Source organism: Euwallacea similis, chromosome 33 (genome assembly GCF_039881205.1).
Source record: "Euwallacea similis isolate ESF13 chromosome 33, ESF131.1, whole genome shotgun sequence".
Classification (NCBI taxonomy): Eukaryota; Metazoa; Arthropoda; class Insecta; order Coleoptera; family Curculionidae; genus Euwallacea; species Euwallacea similis.
Window position 1 is genome coordinate 1,026,316 of NC_089641.1, and position 17,940 is coordinate 1,044,255.

The 17,940-nt window shown below is 36.8% G+C and overlaps 1 protein-coding gene across 7 annotated transcripts in view; it reads left to right on the forward strand.

The window, feature by feature from the left end:
* The window catches only part of LOC136418243 (carboxyl-terminal PDZ ligand of neuronal nitric oxide synthase protein), a 65,816-nt gene that overhangs the window by 46,755 nt on the left and 1,121 nt on the right, over positions 1 to 17,940 (forward strand). For 2 of the 7 annotated variants that reach the window (XM_066404248.1, XM_066404249.1), the window contains exons 6-10: positions 1,751 to 1,919; positions 10,680 to 10,840; positions 12,515 to 12,712; positions 12,766 to 12,915; positions 13,982 to 17,264. In XM_066404248.1, the coding sequence (XP_066260345.1) occupies positions 1,751 to 1,919; positions 10,680 to 10,840; positions 12,515 to 12,712; positions 12,766 to 12,915; positions 13,982 to 14,761 (1,458 nt within the window). In that variant the 3' untranslated portion in view covers positions 14,762 to 17,264. Of the gene's footprint in view, positions 1 to 448; positions 1,689 to 1,750; positions 1,920 to 10,679; positions 10,841 to 12,514; positions 12,713 to 12,765; positions 12,916 to 13,981; positions 17,265 to 17,940 lie in introns of those variants that run through there. The other 5 variants (XM_066404245.1, XM_066404246.1, XM_066404244.1 and 2 more) reach the window with 5 other exon arrangements.

The following is a 17,940-nucleotide window of genomic DNA, read 5'->3' on the forward strand; positions in this document are numbered from 1 at the left end:
TTGAGGGATCTGGGATCAAATAGTGATTTTTAATCTTTAGATAAACCTCTTGCTTCGGAATTCTTTAGATGTATTGGATTTTTTGAATCTTTCTATGAAATGTAAAATAGGTCCCATACAAATTTTTTCGCATTGACCCAAAAGGTTCTTTTTTTAATGAAATTATTTTGTAATGTATCATTTTTGAAAACTTATTTTTGATGGATTTAGATAAGACCCTCCTGCGCCATTGCTCTAAATTTAATTAAGTGTCAAAAATTTTACATTTTTTTCATTTTTGGGGTTTATAATTGCCAAACGATTTGAGATTGAGGAGAACAAGCGGTTGCACCAGAGATAAAATTTAAGAAAATCTTTGGTGAATAGATGTGAGATAAAAGTGCGGAAGCAAAAACACTTTGTCCAAATTATAATCGTTAAAAAAGACAATATAGCCTTGTTTTAGAATTATTCTATGCCCATAATAAATATTAAGGTATCCTTTAGTTCCTCTTATATTTAGATTAGTACAACAATCTTCAATATCTACCTCTCAACATCATCAAAAGATGCTTAAAAGCCAAACAATAAAACCAAATTCCCTCTTACATCCTAACATCTAAGAGCTGTCATTTCTCTTTTTAAAAACACAATTCCACAGAAAACCCATTTCCCCACAGTTTAAGGCACTTTAAGCCATGTCAGCAAAACCATTTCGTTCTCCATTTTCTTTGGTTTGTGGCTCGGAAACAACATCTAGGGAGAAAGCCCGCATAAAAACGTGTTTACCCCCTTATAGTTTCCATCAGGTGGAACGCTACCTACATTCATACTGGGGATGAAATTTAAATTAAATTGACACTCTTAGGGGGAGGAAATGCGCGAATGTTGTGTGGTTTTCATATGTGCTGAAATAAACTTTAGTCCAAGTGCTCAATTTTAATGGAAAATCTGAAAGAGAAATGAGCAATAGGCACAATCAAACAATGACCAAACTGAGACATTCCAGTTTAGATTTAGCCGATCCAGAGGTGAAGAAGAAGCATGTAGATGTACTTTCTAAGGCCAAGAATAAGCTGCTGAACCTCACTCAAAAGAAAATAGAAGACAAACCATTGGCTAAAAGCATGACTCAGTGCACTTTAGATTACTTCTTCAAACATTCCCAACAAAACGATAACTCTGTGCAACCCAGAATTCCTCTTCAAAAGCAGTCCTCTATAGGCTCTTATCCACAAATCAGAATCTCTTCTTTTGAAAATGACTTGGATGACGATGTTTTCAACTCAATTAGCAGATTGAGGCCTGCAACTGTCTGTGTAGACAGGCCTAGTGTGGACAGAAGGAGTGACGCTGAAGCTTTAGCTTTAGAGCGACCCAGGAAGAAGCTCAGCTTTAAGGAACCTGAAGTTGACTTCAAGAAACCTGCAGCAACTCAGGATAAAACCAAGAATGGTGACTTAAAAAGCCGAAGCTCTGCAAATGGGAAACATGCAGAAGACACACGAGGGAAGCTTCAAGCTAACTTCCAAAATACACTTAAGTCCTGCGAGAAGATTCTGAGGTATTCAAAACCAGCTGCAAAAGAGAATAATAATGACGGCACGTTTACCTTGGGGAAAGGAATTCAAAGCATTGCAGGTTTAGGCTTAAGTGTGGTGACCAATGGGGTACAGAGGACTCCTAGCTTTGATAACACAGATTTAGAGGTATCCTAAAGGGTCAATGGTTTTTTGGTTGTGGGTTAAATTGAAAGTTTCTTTTGTTTCAGAGTCAGGCGATGCGGATCGTCCGAACAGTAGGTCAAGCTTTCGAAGTGTGCCATAAGTTGTCCATCGGGGCCCCCGAAGACAACTTCGATGACGAGCAAGACACCACTTTAACGCAAGACTTCCTCAGTGATCGACTTAGTGATGTAGCTAGTGATAAACCTAAAAAAGGTAAGTGGAAATTGGCTGATAAAAAAAGATAATGAAAAATTTATCTATTCACAAATTAACGCTGTCCGAAACAGACTGAATGTTGGATGGGGAATAAATTCATCCAGCCATAATTAATCAAAGCCTGTTTACTGTTTATCGAATCGATTGAAGGATTTAAAATGGAAGGCTAATGGTTTGCCCAACGGGACTCTTTCCACGTTTCCATTCAGCTCATAATCCGGCTTTTGTAAGGCAAAAACCAAATTTCGGCCATTTATTTCCAGTTAGTTCAGGTTCATCAAGCAATGAGAATATCGAAGAACTGTTTAAGTGAGACTCGAGCTCTTTGAAAATTCGCAAATTACCTTGAAACTTCTAGATTGGAAAACAGACATTAATCTGAAAATAGTGATGGCGAAAATATTTGATTCACGTGGTTCGTAATACCCTAGAAACTCACTTAGTGTTAAAGTTAACAGCCGATTAATAATTTGACCCTTTGGCGTGAATCTGAGGATTATGAAAGATATTTCCTAGATTTTCTGAGAAGCTCACTTTATGATGTACTCTGACATTAGACACCTTTATAATATATTTTGGGAGGTAATAAAGTAATAAAACAATTTAGGTTTCTGAGACAGTTGTTGAACACGTTAGGATGACTGTTTGCAGGTTCTTTTCTGCTGATTTACCGATATGGTAGAAAAAAAAAAGAAGTTTCCTCAAGAGAGTATTTTTCTACATGGTTCACTGCCTCATTAGAAATTTTACCATTGATTTTTTCAATATCATTTCCCAAATTATTGGCAACTGACCATCAGAGTCTCTCAATTCATGACGTCATTGGCAGCACCCATGACATAAGCCCGGTAAAGTGCCAGTAACGCGATTATTTTTCTAGGGAATCGAGTTCATTAGAAAATGTGACTTTGAAATTATTAATTTTGATATGTATTCTGGCATCTTTTATGACGTGAGTATTTTCGGTTTTGTATAGTAAGATTGCTCTCCTGCCCACCTAAAAGTTTAACCTCCCGCCTGGATAAGCTAATATTATCCGGGCAGAACAACGTAAGCCTGCAATCATAACGTCAGTTCTCATGGAGTTGCAAAGTTGTATGAATATATTCAGGGAATTATATCTGGTTGACAGCTTGTAAACAGACAGAAGTTAAATTTGCTGGAATGTTATTAGTGGTATGAAACTTTGTTCCCTTTGTTGTTGGGTTTGTTGGAAATGGGATATTAATTCTGGCCTTCAATTTGCAACTTCCCTGCGACCTTTGGCAGTGAAACTGAACACATGAAACAGCTTTTATTTAATTTATTGAAAAGCGGCGATTAGACGCAATTTAATGTTTTGCCAATTTTAATAAAACAGTGAAGCATTGAAAATAATTTGATGTGTTCGATGCATTACAAAGAAAATCTGTTGGTCAACTGCGATGTATATTTAGGCATGATCTTGAATTGCGAAGGAAATCTAATTAATTCACGTCAAATAATTTCATTGAGAAATTTACGAAAATTCGTGGAGATTCTGACACTTTGAGAATAAAGTAGAAAAATTTTAAGCTATTTTTAGATAAGCAAAACAAGTTTCGCACACTTTGAATACCTCGCGATATCAAAAAATTCAAATTTCTATCATTGATTACGTATTAAATCTTTTATTACCGAAAAGACATAAGAAATTCGTACCCAGTTCTGTAACTCAGAAATTGTTGTTTTTTCGTGAATTTTGATGCATTTAGAAATCGCGTGGAAAATCTATTGGGAACTAATATCTATCAATAAATTAAAAGGTACTTTTCCCGTTAAAAAATGTCAAGAAAATTTGTGGGCTTGAGACTCACGTAAATGTTTCCCTAATATTAAAACATTTATATTTCTCCATTTCCAGTTTGACAGAAACTTTTAGAAATTTTTGAGTCGGACTAAGATATTCCAAAAGTTTTCAGAAAGTCTTTAGGGCGTTTTTAGTAGACTTCGAGTGCCTTGCAGTATTTTGCTGGAACTCGTTTTAGAGAGCTTTTACTACCGCCTGCATTAGAAGAAAATTCTAGAACGTCTCTAGTCGTTCGAGAAACTTCTAGAAAGCTTCGAATAGATTTGGAGTGCTCTTGCAGGCACAGAATTTTTGAGCAACTTCTAAAATATACCCAGAACCGAGTTAGCTAGTCGAGTAAATTCGAATTTTTTATTGTATCATATCTACAGTGTGGCAAATATATTTCGGCCCTTTAAAATAAAGAACTACAAGGGGCTCCAAGTTCCACCTTAGCTACACAAACGTGAATTTTTAGTTGGATTACCCAATCAAATATTTCATAGAAATAACCAAAATCAAACTATCGGAAAGCACTCAGATTGTAAATTATCCGCTTAAAATCGCAATTTCAGGGTAGTAAAATCTCTGGAAAATAGGGAATTTTAATGTTGCCTTCTTACGTTTATAGCCGTTTAATGGTCTATTTGAAGCAGACAACGTCGTAAAACCCGCTAAAAATTCGAAACTTCCTTCTCAACTATTTCGCTTTAGATTATACAAAATAATTAGCGTTAAGCGGGCTGATTTGTCGATATATTTATTGGCCCCTTCCAAAGTTTTTGTTTATAACTTTAATCAGGAATTGATCGTGAAAGTGGGATATTCGGGTATGAGGTTTATTGAATATTATTGGTTAAGTATTTCCAGGCACGTCTTCACACCTCTGCTATAGAACTCCTCTTCCTCCAGCAAAGGAGGACTTCCCCTGTTTATACAATGTTAGCTCCGAAACGGTTCGGAATAAGAATGAGACGATTCTCGTTTATACAGGCGACTGTAAAAATAACGTAATATATTCTTTAGAACAAAAAGTTCGAATATAAGGTCATTGAAGCTGAGCTTCAATATTGTCTGCAGCTGAAACTGCCATTAATAAGGTTTTTATTTTCCTTTAAAAGGGGATGTGTCTGACGCGAATGAAACGTGATAGATGATCGAAATTTCAGATAAGATGCAAGGGTTGTGTACGAAAATGGGGGGATAAATCTGCCTTTTTATTTATTTATTTTTTTTGTTGATGGGAAAAGGCAAAAAGTAAGCTTATTTGATAAGGAAATAAAGTGGAGAATTTTCCGGCAAATTAATGAAAAAGAATTGAAGATTTATCTTAAACAGTGGCTTCGCTGATGGTTCATTAAATCTACAAGAGGGCTTCAACAAGAGCGCAGATGCCATTGTATTTTTGATATATTTGCCAAAAGATCCGTCGCTTGCATAAATCCCGGTTGTAAATTCCGAGATTTCCGAAATGTGGCGTTAAATCTAGGGGATTATTTTAGAAGCGTTAATATCTCGGAACGTGTAAAGCTCACTGAATAGAGTCTAGAATATTTGTCTCATAAATAAAACAAATTCTTGTGCCTTTATAACCAAGACTGCATGTAAAAATGCTGCATGCACAGACCAACACTTATCTTACACATGTCTCCGCAAATTCCCAAATTTTCCGGCTTCAAGATGATAAGATTCCAGATAAATATCGCTCAATTCAGACAGTACTATTTCGATATATGAGTTTTAGTGGCCGTAAACTCTAATTTTCCTTTAATACTCCTCAAATGTTGAAACGATAAAAGAAGGATTATTTATTTGGGATTGTTATTGTTGCGGTATAATTACCTGCAACAACAAATAGTTTTCAGGAAAAACGAAAAACGAGCTGACAGATTTCTATCGACAAAGGGTAAAAGGGCGTCTTAAATATTGACGTTCCCTTTCAGTCGCATGAAGCTAAAATGCCGACACCTTTCGAAGAACAATCCTGGATTCTGATTTATAGCGAAAAGGGTCCGGGTCCATTCATAAATAACACGACTATTTATTGCGTTTATATGGAAGAATCATATTCTTGCAAAGCCAAATTTTCCAATAGAAAAACAGGAATAACGCTATTTGTAGTTCGACTCAGATTCTTGGACGATTGAGGTTACATATTGCTCAAATTAAGAAGATGTAAAATCATATAAAACCCATAAAATGTTTAATAGCAAATATCAACTTAGGCCTTCAGAAATTCCAAATTCTGATACATGTTGAGGCTACACTATATTCTGAACTGCTATTCTTCTAACTATTTCACAAGAGAAGCTGAACATGGTATAATTGCGATAAATTCACTCACACAGAACACGAGTTAAAAATCACTTAGCATTTTTCCCGTTTATTTTTTACATTATATAACAATCTGAATTGAGTTATCGACCTTTTTTTTACTTGGATATCCAGAGAAATTCGCTCTATTGCAAGAGGAAAAATATTGCAATTCGGAGACTTAATGCAACACGGCAAATGCTTCATTTAATTTTCCAACTGAAATTAAACTGAAAGTGTTCAATCAATTAATTACGACTTTACGCTCAGAATATTTTAAACCGACTATCGAATTTTTCGAATATCGAATTCAAAATTTTAACAGCGAAATTGAAATACGGCGTGTTTCAATTGTAATGCTTTCCAATAACTATTTGTATTACATAACCAACTGCGGTTTGGGGTAGTTGTTGGGCAGAAATTGACACCCAACCAAACTAAAGTGTGGTGGTGCAGCACCGTGCATGATGGTGACATCATGCACGATGAACGTGTCGCAATATTTTTTCATAATCACGATGAAATTCTCCGGTTTTTTAAATTTTCAAATGCATCTCAAAGCATATCTTGAACAAGGAGTTATTGACATCCCTTTGCCATTAAAGGGATTGCTATCCCGCCACTGAGAAGAAACAAATCTGGTTGGGGATTTGTTCTTTTCTTGATTGTCAAGGGGCCTCGCCTTTCACAGGAAATATTCCTGAATACTGAACCCTTATTATCTTGTATATTGCAAAGATAAAAAATCACGTACATTTCTGTTTTCAGTTTTCACGAATATTACTGTCGAATGGTGGTAACGTGCATTCATCCGTTCCGCAGTTTTTACAGCTGCAATAAACCTCTGTTCTCATAACTCTTTCGAGTATAAAGGAGCATTTGCACTCGCAAATAAACGCTACTAATTAATAATTGAAGGAAAAAAGGAAAATTCCCGACCGTCTCCACCTAAATCATCGAGTCTAAATGCAGAATAAAGTAAACAAACAAACAACTCTAAGTTTCTCCTTTGAAGCGTCTGGCTTGGCTAACTCAAACTGTGCACACAAACGTATTTTACAAATTCACACTCCAGTTATTGCTACGAATCGTTCAGAGTTTTCCAAGTTTTAAAGTAGACATTTTGCGTTTCAGTTTATCTTTCCAGTTTTTGGCGGATGCATCCCAACAGGGCCAAATCTGATTTGTCAAGCGCTGAATTTGCTAATGCGCTCACCGTGAGAGCATCCTGGAGGTGTTGATTGATGGCGCCATCGAACATTGAACATTATCAGTTGATTAGTTAATGCACGTTACAACTAAGCTGACGGAGACATATTGCTTTTCCACATGTCGCAGACAAGCTGTCAATCTAGAGTCGCGTTAACGTTCGTTACTGTTCAATTTTAAAGAAGTGCCGTGAGGAAACGTGAACTGGATTTATGCAGGGAGTGAATTAGGCATCAACTGCAATGAACGCAAAAATACGGAGTGTCCCACCGGGAACCGCCGTTAGACGTTTTGGGAAAACGATGAATAGTAAACCTACAAAAATTTAGCAGTTTCGCGAGAGCCTTGGGGTGACCTCATCTAAAATATTTTCAATTACGTCACTTCCGATTTTACCGGAAGTCGATACGTGCTTGCTTATTTTAAATAGAACACCTTATGTATTATTGCATTTTTGGATTCTACGTTCAATTTTAATACAAGTTTATTCATGTGTTGGCTTCTTCAGAACTAATAGTTTTCAAGATATATAAATTGAATGCTGAAAGTGACAGATGCAGATGTCTGCAAAATTGCAAATTGTTAATAAGCGGGAAAGTATTTTGTAACTCTTTTTTGCCACAAAATTGTAGAAGGCCCATATTTTAGTCTCCTGCCAAGTTTTGCATCTTTTCTATAGAGTGTTCACAAAAATAGTGCCAACTTGGACATCAAAAAATGCTCAAAACTTAAGAACTTTAAATGGAATCCTTTTATTATTTTGATGTATTATGAAACTACATTGAAAAAGAACCTATGTTCAGATTTAATTACCGACACTAGCCTACCTAGTAATTTAGCTATAATAAAGTTGCATGTTTTTGAGTAATTTCGTTTTATAAATCGATGCAAAGATAGTACATCTCCAATTCTAAGCTATAATGCTATAATTAAATTAGTTGTATAAGTAACTTTTTATTTAAGTATGTATGACTTATGTCACCTAACAATGGCAGTTTGTTGGTATTTCCTTTTCCGTAAATATGTCTATCATATTTTCATTATAGCTTACCAAATAACTAACTTTTTGTAACTTTGCCATTCACAGTTTTTCCAAAACATCTAATGACGGTCCCCGGTGGGACACCCTGTAGAGACGCGAGTTAACAAATAGAGTGGCATAGACGAATTGTGTCATGATTTTCCAAAAAAGCCAGCTTTCCAAAAAGAAGCTCCAGCTCCTGGCTGAGTAGAGCCTCAAATACTACCGGTGTTATCCCGAGATCTATTCATGAAAAGGGATTTTCGTTGTCCTCATGGAGAACCATACAGGTTCCTAGGACATAGTAAGAAAACATACATACAATCACACATCAAGCATATGAACCAGCATCTCACTGTTTTTTGGGAATAATGCCATACACACCGGTAAGGGTTGTAGCAACGGTACCTCGTTGTGTGTGCCTTGGAACGATGCTCGCTCAATAAACATGGGTACTACTTCTTTACCTATGCTTGCGTTTACGGAAGTGGACCTCACGGTTGAGCCCCGCAAATGGACGTCCTGTATATTCGCACGATATTTACAAGAATACAAACATGTATGAACCTGAATAAACATGAGCTACATTCTGACGAATATTTCACACACATTAAAATCAGCGAGCAGGTATTAATACAACTACAATCTGCGCCACACAACCTGCATGTTAAATATGTTTATTCTTAGAAATCACTATCAAAAATTATCACATTTTAAATCACACAAAGGTCACTCGTTTATACGTCTGATCCGGATGTGAGTGGTTGATGTTGCCACGCTATTGCTGCAGCGGTTTGTTATCATCTTGATTTAATGAATTCTCAGTGTCTTGCAGTATTTTGGAGAGGCACGTAAAAGCCTCTGTGGCAAGTTGCTTTCGCCAAATTGCTTTGGTGTACATCTTGCAACACCCAACCAAATTCAGATCTCTCTTTGGGTATTCTCTGTATGAGTGCTTTATAGAGTTGACCATGCATCTGAGCTCTTTCAACCTCTCATGTTTCTTGAGGTTATTTATGTTTAAAAGAGTTATACATATACTCCTCATTAGGATCGGTCAGATCCACCACTAAATCGGGCTTATTGTGGTGAAGATCTGTGTGTGAGGCAAGGATCTTTTTATCCGCACTAATCTTGGTATTTTTTGGAGCATCTGAAAAGTCTATTTAAATGTCGCTCTACCAAACTGTAAAAGTACTGTAAAAAGTAACTGGTCCCAGGAAAACTATTATCTATTACTTATACAATTTTAGGGGTAGGTGTGTCATGAAAAACTAAATCGATTTTGTAAGAAAATTTTTTGGGAAATCCTTATAATTTCCGCGGAAAAAATTGTTAAAGTTTAACCGTTGTATAATTGGACGATTGTAATATTTACGTTTTTCTGCAGAATCCCTTTTAGGTTCATCAACCTTACGTACAATTTATAGTTGGGTCTCCCACGTGTCAATGGTTGGAATCTGAAGACATGGGTGATCCGTCTTAACGGCAACAATTTATGATACCAAAATTGCTTACACATGTAAGCTCGCTTCTCTTATTTCGGGTGAAACAACAGTACCCTTAAGTCGAATCACCCATGTCTTCAGCTCCCAACCATTGACACGTGGGAGACCCAACTATAAATTATATGTAAGGTTGATGAACCTAAAAGGGATTCTGCAGAAAAGCGGGAACATTAAAGTCGTCCAGTTATACAATGGTTAAACTTTAGCAAAATTCTCCGAAAAATTTTTAAGGATTTTCCAAAAAATTTTCTTACAAAATCGACTTAGTTTTTCATGACACACCTACCCCTAAAATTTTATAGATAAGTTGTGAATTACCCTGTATATATTAAGTAGATTTTTATCCCTAGGACGAATACAATATTCCAGTGGATGGCGAAGTCTATTGGCCTTCAGCTTATGTTGTATCTTTTGTGTTAAGCAGCAATTGAACACAATTCGAAAACTTGTTTTAAATACACATTTAGCTATCTATTAATAAGCCTGATTGCCGAAGGAAGGTAGCATAAGTCTAATAGCATAAGTATTGTTTAAGTACTATATGAAACTTTGTATAGGTCCCGTAAGTAACCCAGCAAGATTTATACAAGTGTCACTATTATATCTTCATGTTGGCGCCGAGTTGTAAATATTTCAGAAACGGCATGGGCAGTAATAAAACCCCCGCTGTTTCTAATTTTTCTTTTACATCCACGGAGAATAATGTCACCATTACAAAAGAGCACTTTAAAAATGACATTACTCAAGTATATTAAAAAAGTGGTTCTCGCAGCTCGGAGGGATGAAAAATTTTGTTCCCGGATTCATGAAAGCATTTTTGCACGCTCTGCAAATCGCATTACTCCTCGAGAGCACGCGGATGAATTTTGTTTACTACACGTGCAATTTTTTGTCTTCAGATATTACGTCGGATGGCGACAGGAATTCCCTGCCTCCTGACGAGTCCAGCATCAAGGATTCATACCTGAATAACAGTATTAGAAGTCGCAAACCTCCTGCTCACTTGGACATATTGCCGCCCCCGCCCTCGAACGGCGGCAGCGCCAAGAAATCACCCCTGGTGAGTATATGGTAGCATGTTTAATTTAACTTTAGCAGGAAAATAAAACTTTGCATATAAGCGTTGAAATTCCGTTATTTCAGTCCAGCGGCGTGGAATAAAAACTTCGGAGCACTTTTTAGTCTAGACCGGCTTAAATTCGCCCGAGAAATTAATGACCACTCTCTGGCAGGTGTCCAAGGCAATATAAGTGAACCATTAAATCGAAAAACAAATAAAATAGCCAAGGGATATTAAAATGATATCCCTGTGTGCATGGGAATCGATCAAGCTTTGATTGTACAGCTTTAGAACGACTCTAAAATAAGATCAATCAATCTATTTCTAAAACACGATAATTATCCGGTCCCATGCTAAAATCAGCACTGTCTGTTACTTTAAGGCATTTGCAGAGTAAACTTAACTTACCTACATCTAAGAGTAATTTATAAGTACATACAAAGGAAATTTGCATAAACAAATGTGTAAAGATTTTCAACGCCGCAGGTGTGTAAACTACCTACACGTAAACTGCCTTAAGCCCCTTGAAGGGTTGCCCCGTGATTCCTGCAAATTATTCATGGCAAACATTTGTCAAGTGGATTACTTCGCCAAAGATAGATAACAAGTTTATGCCATCAAATCACTTAATTATTCATGTCAGCCTAATCTGTTTATGCCCATAACTCACATTGCTGGAATGAGCTTCTATGATCCCTTTCGTTCCTTCCTGACAGACATACATAAGTGAGGAGTTTGAGGCAAAAGCAAAGAGGCTTCATTGAGGAATCTTTAATGCGAAATTGTTTGCTCCAACTAGCTCCTTTTCATAGACGCGTAAAAGGTATATCTAAAGAAGAAAAAACCATCTATGTAAATGAGTATGTAAAGGTAAATCCTTCAACGATCTCGAGGAATTGCTCCTATTCTCGTTTCCGATCTTGCTATTTCGTTTAGTTTTATGAAATTAGCTTTGAAGCTCAGTTTAAGGAAATTGAGAAGGTCTCGATGTTTCAATACTTTCTGCGTTTCCTCGTCTTCATTTCTAATTTTCTATCGTTTTTCTTTTCCCCGAAGTTCAAAAAATCTTTAGATACATAGGATATATACAGTGGAATATGTATTCACATATTCATTTAAGTTTCAGCGATTTGGTTTTGCTCTCATTAATATTATGCACATTTAAAAAAAACCCTCATAGGATGAATTACCAACGATAAGTCCTTTAAATCGTGGTTTTGTTCTTGTGCTCTTCTGAAGAGTATTCGATGTAAGCAACCTCTTATTAGTTGCACAGCGAATCCGCCATAACGGTATATAAGGATGTGGCAATTAACTAAAAATTTATAACATTTACTTTTAAAGTCCTAGATTACATGTTGAAATTGGACACATTTAGATGTCATTAATTTAATGATTATGTTTTACTCACTGTCCCTCGCAAATTTTTAAAATCTCAGGCATTTCTCTTCCTCCTCAAAATGCAATTAAGCAACACTATTCTGCGGCTTAACAGCTATTCGAAACTTTGCGCTTCCGGCTGTCTCGCACAAAAACGAGATTAAAACCAGATTGTAATTTATACGAGACAGTTATTCGCAATTGCGATGACACCACTAAGCTCGTCTAGTTTAGAATAGCTTCGAGCGAAGCTCATTTCCCAATTAATTTCTTTATTGAGGAACTTATTTCCAGCATGCAGAAACTTATGCGTCGCCCAACAGTGACTCAATCACCGGAAGCATAGCTCCATCACTACCTCCCCCAGGAAGCGCGCTCTCAGCTCATCACGAGATCCAGTTGCTGAGGGAGCAGCTGGAGCAGCAGAGACAGCAGACTCAAGCTGCAATGGCGCAGCTGCAGCTGGCCAGGGAACAAATGCAGGCAGAGCAGGTTTATTTATTTGTTACCTTTTATAGTCCTTGTGGTAACTTGTCCTAAATCAGGCTGCAAGAATGGAGGCTCAGGCCAGGACTCATCAACTCTTGGTACATAACAGAGAACTTTTGGACCATATAGCTGCCCTTGTGGCTCATCTTCAAGGGGGAGACAAGCCTGAGCAGCAGTCTAGCCCTCCTCACATGACTATGCCTCAGGTTAGTTTGATGATGTCAAGTTAGTGTCTAATAATTGGCCTTGCACGAGTGTTGTCGCATATAGAGTTGCCTTTAATGACTTATTCAAGCTTAGATATTATCTACTAAATGAGATCTTCAACCATCGATATACGGAACTATAATTGCCTTTGAAAATAAATAAGCCAAGTATTTATACTAGAAATTGTTTCTGGGAGAACATAAGGTAGTATTTGCCGTTAGCTCGGATTTTTGCCAATTAAATGTCGACATGAGGTGCCCATCGAACTGTGGTCGATAGGGGCTTAAGCGGACAAGCTATCTGGGTTGTTAAGGTTAATTATTTGTGATTTCAGTAGCAACTGTTTTAATCCACATTAAACCTGATTGTTGCTGCTTTTCTAGAAGATATCTGTGTCTGACCTTCCAAGTCGATAGACTATGAAAATGGGGCTAGTTCGCACGAACAACGTTGTTTGTCCGAACCCTAACTAAATGGTGAACGTTATTCTGAATTTGAAAAAATCTGAAAAAATCTGAAAAAATCTGAATATCTGAATTTCTGAATAGTGTACGTCTTCAGTCTTACAACAGCCCCTATTTGTGTGTGAACTATTAATCCCAGGAAATTAAAAAAAGAGCGTCAAGCGATCTATCATCGCAAATTTTTATTCCTTAATCATCATTGTTTACATTTCTGCGTTTATTTTTAAAGATAGGAATCGTATTTTTATCATCTCTCCCTCTACATTTCCTTGCTAAAAAAGACAGCGTATAAACAGAAAGTATCAAAGGCCCCTCTATCCCGAGGGACACGCCGACTAATGCACAAAACTCCTGAAAGGAGTTGCGCCTTCCTAACCCAGATTCTGCTGCACCGTTTGTATTGTTTGTGCTTCCATTTTGTTTGACTTTGCTTTATAACTCGAGAGAAATCCTTCGAAATTTCAAGGAGCCTCGGCCATTCGCAGCTATAACAAGTGTTTGCCTTTCTAGCACCGGATAGCAATAACTTGGATGTTTGCTGGGTAAATATATTAATGTTTCCATTAGTGCCTCACGCCATGCTGATCATCATTTGTATTAGCAGCATCAAGAACTCCAGCCAGAGAGAGCCCCTCAAATCGACCCCAATCTGATTTTGCAAGCATTAGGAGCTTTCGAGAACCGAGGGGCTGCACCCTGCTCCTCCCCTCTGAGGACCACATTCAACCCTGCTGGAGGAATATTTAACTTCTCCTATCCCCCCATAGATAATAGCCTTGAGTTGTTGAGATTGCAAGCCCTGGGGAGTTACCCCCAATCACCCTATAACTATGCGTTCCCTAATCAGGGGTTGTTGACACAAGCCTTGCTGGGCAACAGTTACTCTCCTCAGTTTGGGGCTTACGCCACTCTCCCTAGAAGTTTCTCTAATGTGGAGAACAGGACTCATCTTTCCAGACATAGTGAACCTCGGCAAATGTACCCTAATGTCAAACCAAATCTCAATCAAGAGCCTAAATACCCACCCATGCAGCGAAGACACTCGCTGTTGAATTTGGCTGAAGAAGTCCCTTCTACTAGACTCCAACTAAACCATAATGCGAACCAGAATCCTCAAACTGAGCCTCAGTTCATCAAGCCTTTATCCCAAGTTGGTACGTTGACAACAACAGATGCTGAGGGGAGAGTGAGGGTGATAGTACCGGTCCCTTCCAATTCAAATGAGGAGACTGATAGATTGTCTAATTTGAGAATAAGTGATGAGTTGAGGTTGATGAATGGACCAGGGATTTCGAGATCAACCAGTGAGAGGGTACCTAATAGGAGTGAGTTGATGTCACAGGTGCAAAGGACGATGTGGGCTAGACATACCACCAAATAGGAGGAAGATGTTCTTGCCACGATGGAGGAAATAGCACTGAATTGAGAGAAACAGATGATCAGATAGATTTATAATGAATAGTAGTTGCTGTCATAGCATTCTGCCTAAATTCAAACAAAAAGGTTAGCTTTGGTTAATTTATTTTCCTTCGCGATAAATTATTAATGTCCCAATATGTTTGCCTGAAGAGTAATATCTATGCGGACGAATTTAGGTGGACACTTCTCAATACTCAATCCTTCAAGGTTTACTTACCTATTAGGTTCGCCAGTACTGCACTAATTTATAACTAAAAACTGACACTTCTAGGTATATAATTTTTTAGTCCCCAATTTGGTAGGTTTCAATTAAATTTTGGTTTACAAAAGTTTTTTTAACGTAATAGTTTATGTATAGTTTTTTTCCAAGTGAGAAAGTTGATTTATGGCATATTCGTCTAGTTGCACTAGTGCGTACCAAGTGCTCCAATAATACGGACTTTTCCCACGATCTCTATTTTATTTTAATGTTTCGATACGTATCAGAATGTGCACTTTTAGAGTATATAAAATCATTATTCAAAATCCAGATTCCTCTAACCAATGTGAAATAATCTGTAATAATCGTCTGTTTTGCCTTTGTCGTTATTGTGTTAGATATTTCTCTCGGTGTCAAGTAAAGCATGAGAAATATCTTTTGCGTTCTTAATCTGACTAGAGCCCAAGAAATTATTTTTCAGCTCGGAAATTGCCCGAACATTCTCAATATCTTTTAATTTTTTTATGTACCTCTGAAATACGTGCAACTGTGGCAACTAATCCCTCTTCTTAAATCTCAACTTTTATTTGCTCACTTAAAATCTAATTTATACGTAAAGACTGCAAGCAGGTATGACCATAAACACATAACGATAAAGTTTATCTGAATTTCAAATTCGGCACGTGCAGAAGTGCACCCAAGCAGCAGATGTCCTTTACTCTGTCCGCTATTAAGACGTAATTTGACACATATTTTGGTATCTTGGTGAAAAGAAGAGTATTCGCATCCGTTTTATAGAGGATCCGTTATTTAGAGCTCCTAATATTAGAAAAGCCCTATTTAGAGTTATTTAAAGGGGCCTGGAGTTACGAGGTGTCTGTAAATAGAGGTTTTACTCAGCTAACACAATTGATTGAAAAGCTGCCCAAAAAAGCCAAAATTTAAAAATTGGCTTTTAAAATCTGCATTCGGCCATTGCCATCTGAGGGTCATACTTGTAGACATAATGACAAGTTTTTGAACTGAGGAAGAGGCGACACAAGTTTTGTTTTAACCAGGATTCCACGAACTTTAATCTGCTTATGATGACTAATGTTAAAATGACATCAGAATAACTTCAATATCCCGGATCAAATTCTATCTGGTGATAATGATGTCTTTTCTATGTTAGAATTTTGGAGGCACATCTGGGGATCCATAGAAGCCAAGGAATTTGATCCGGTCATACAAATGGCAAGTAAATGATATTAATATCCCTGTGAAATTCGACTTAAAAATGCATTGTGGCTGTTATGAGTGATGTCTTTTGATTCTAGAACATGAAAATACATAACCAGAAACTATATTAATTTATCTTATAGAGTAACGTCCTTGAGGACAAAAACATGGAGACAAAATTGGAAGAAATGACATCAATATGTATCGCGAATTTGACTTAAAAAACATTTATTGAATGACGATGATGAAATCATGACGTTCTCAACCTCTTAAACACGGCGACAAAACCGAATATGTCGTCAAAATTGTCCAGTAAAAACAAAATTTCAACAGTTATCATGCATTTGTGTCCAAACCCCTTACTTGTTCATTTTGAATCGAATATTGCCTGTTTCATTTATCCAGATGTTTCTACTGGCTAATTTAGGTTAGTAACACATTAATTTGTTTAACCTTCTAAGGGCCTATTTATAAAGTTTCTGTTAGGTGATATGCTCAATAGAACAGACTTGATGTTGCAGGTTTTGAACAAGGTTATCTGAAAATTTCACTAAATTCATCGTCAAAGGGCAACATCATTAATAATGTGCTGATAAGTTTATCAGGAGGTTAACTCCCATAGAGAAACTGACTAATACATGACATCCCACTTTGACCATCTCAATGCTTAATTAAAGCACTTGAATAATTCGATCCTAATTGGCTTCTCTGGTTTAGATTTCGATTAAGTTGATTATTGAGATGAGAGCTATGCTCCTGGTAAACTTATCAGCACGTTAATAATGTGATCCTTAGTAAGATACCAACAGCATTTAAGATTCGAAGCGCGTTTTTCATATTTTGTAAATACAGTTTGTATATTATCATATTAGTGTCAATTTGTGCCTGTAAATATGGAAGTATGTAGATGATTTATGTTTTCGGTGATTAGGGTTATTAGAGTTTTATTTATTTATTTGTTTATGTGTAAATACATATATTATCCTTCTCTTGAGTTGGCTTTGTATTTTCAGATGTTTAAAATTTATAAATAAACTTATTTGTATTAGTTTCCTTTAATTTAAAAAATAAAGTGCTGGAACCTCTTCGGATGTGCCATAGACCCCGCAAATTTCCACACCGAGACCGAAAATAATCAAATATTTCACGTTATCATTAACTAGGTGTTCATTATCTCGAGAATTGCTAATTTAAAGCCAAGAAAGGCGGCAGTGTTGTAATTAAAAGTTCTCAGGCGAGGGCAATTTTTTTTAATTCCTTTCTGAAAGTTTTTGGACCTAATCCAGATCCTAAAGTCGAAATATAATTAGCTGACGATCCATTAAAGATTAACCTCTTGAGCTGAGAGATTCAAATTAAGAAAGTTTGCTTAGTATGCAGAATTTTATCAAAATATGATTAAGGTCTGGAAACAAGTCCATGAAGGGACAAAGGGACACTTCGGCCCCTTTCATGTAGCGCCACACTAATCAGCTATGAGCATGGTCTAATTGTATGATAGTTAGTAAATTCGCGTTAACATAACACTTCCAGGAGATGACATTGGGCTGGATTGATGCCAGGATTTGTATATTTACTGTTCCCAGTTTGCTGCTAGGAAGCTGAATAATTCACTGTGAGAAAAGCGATTTCACGGAAACTGAGATTGCTGGCGTTAATTATTAGATATTATTTTCTATATTCAGTGGTCCAAGGTAGTAAGTGTTAAAACTATTTCCAAGGTC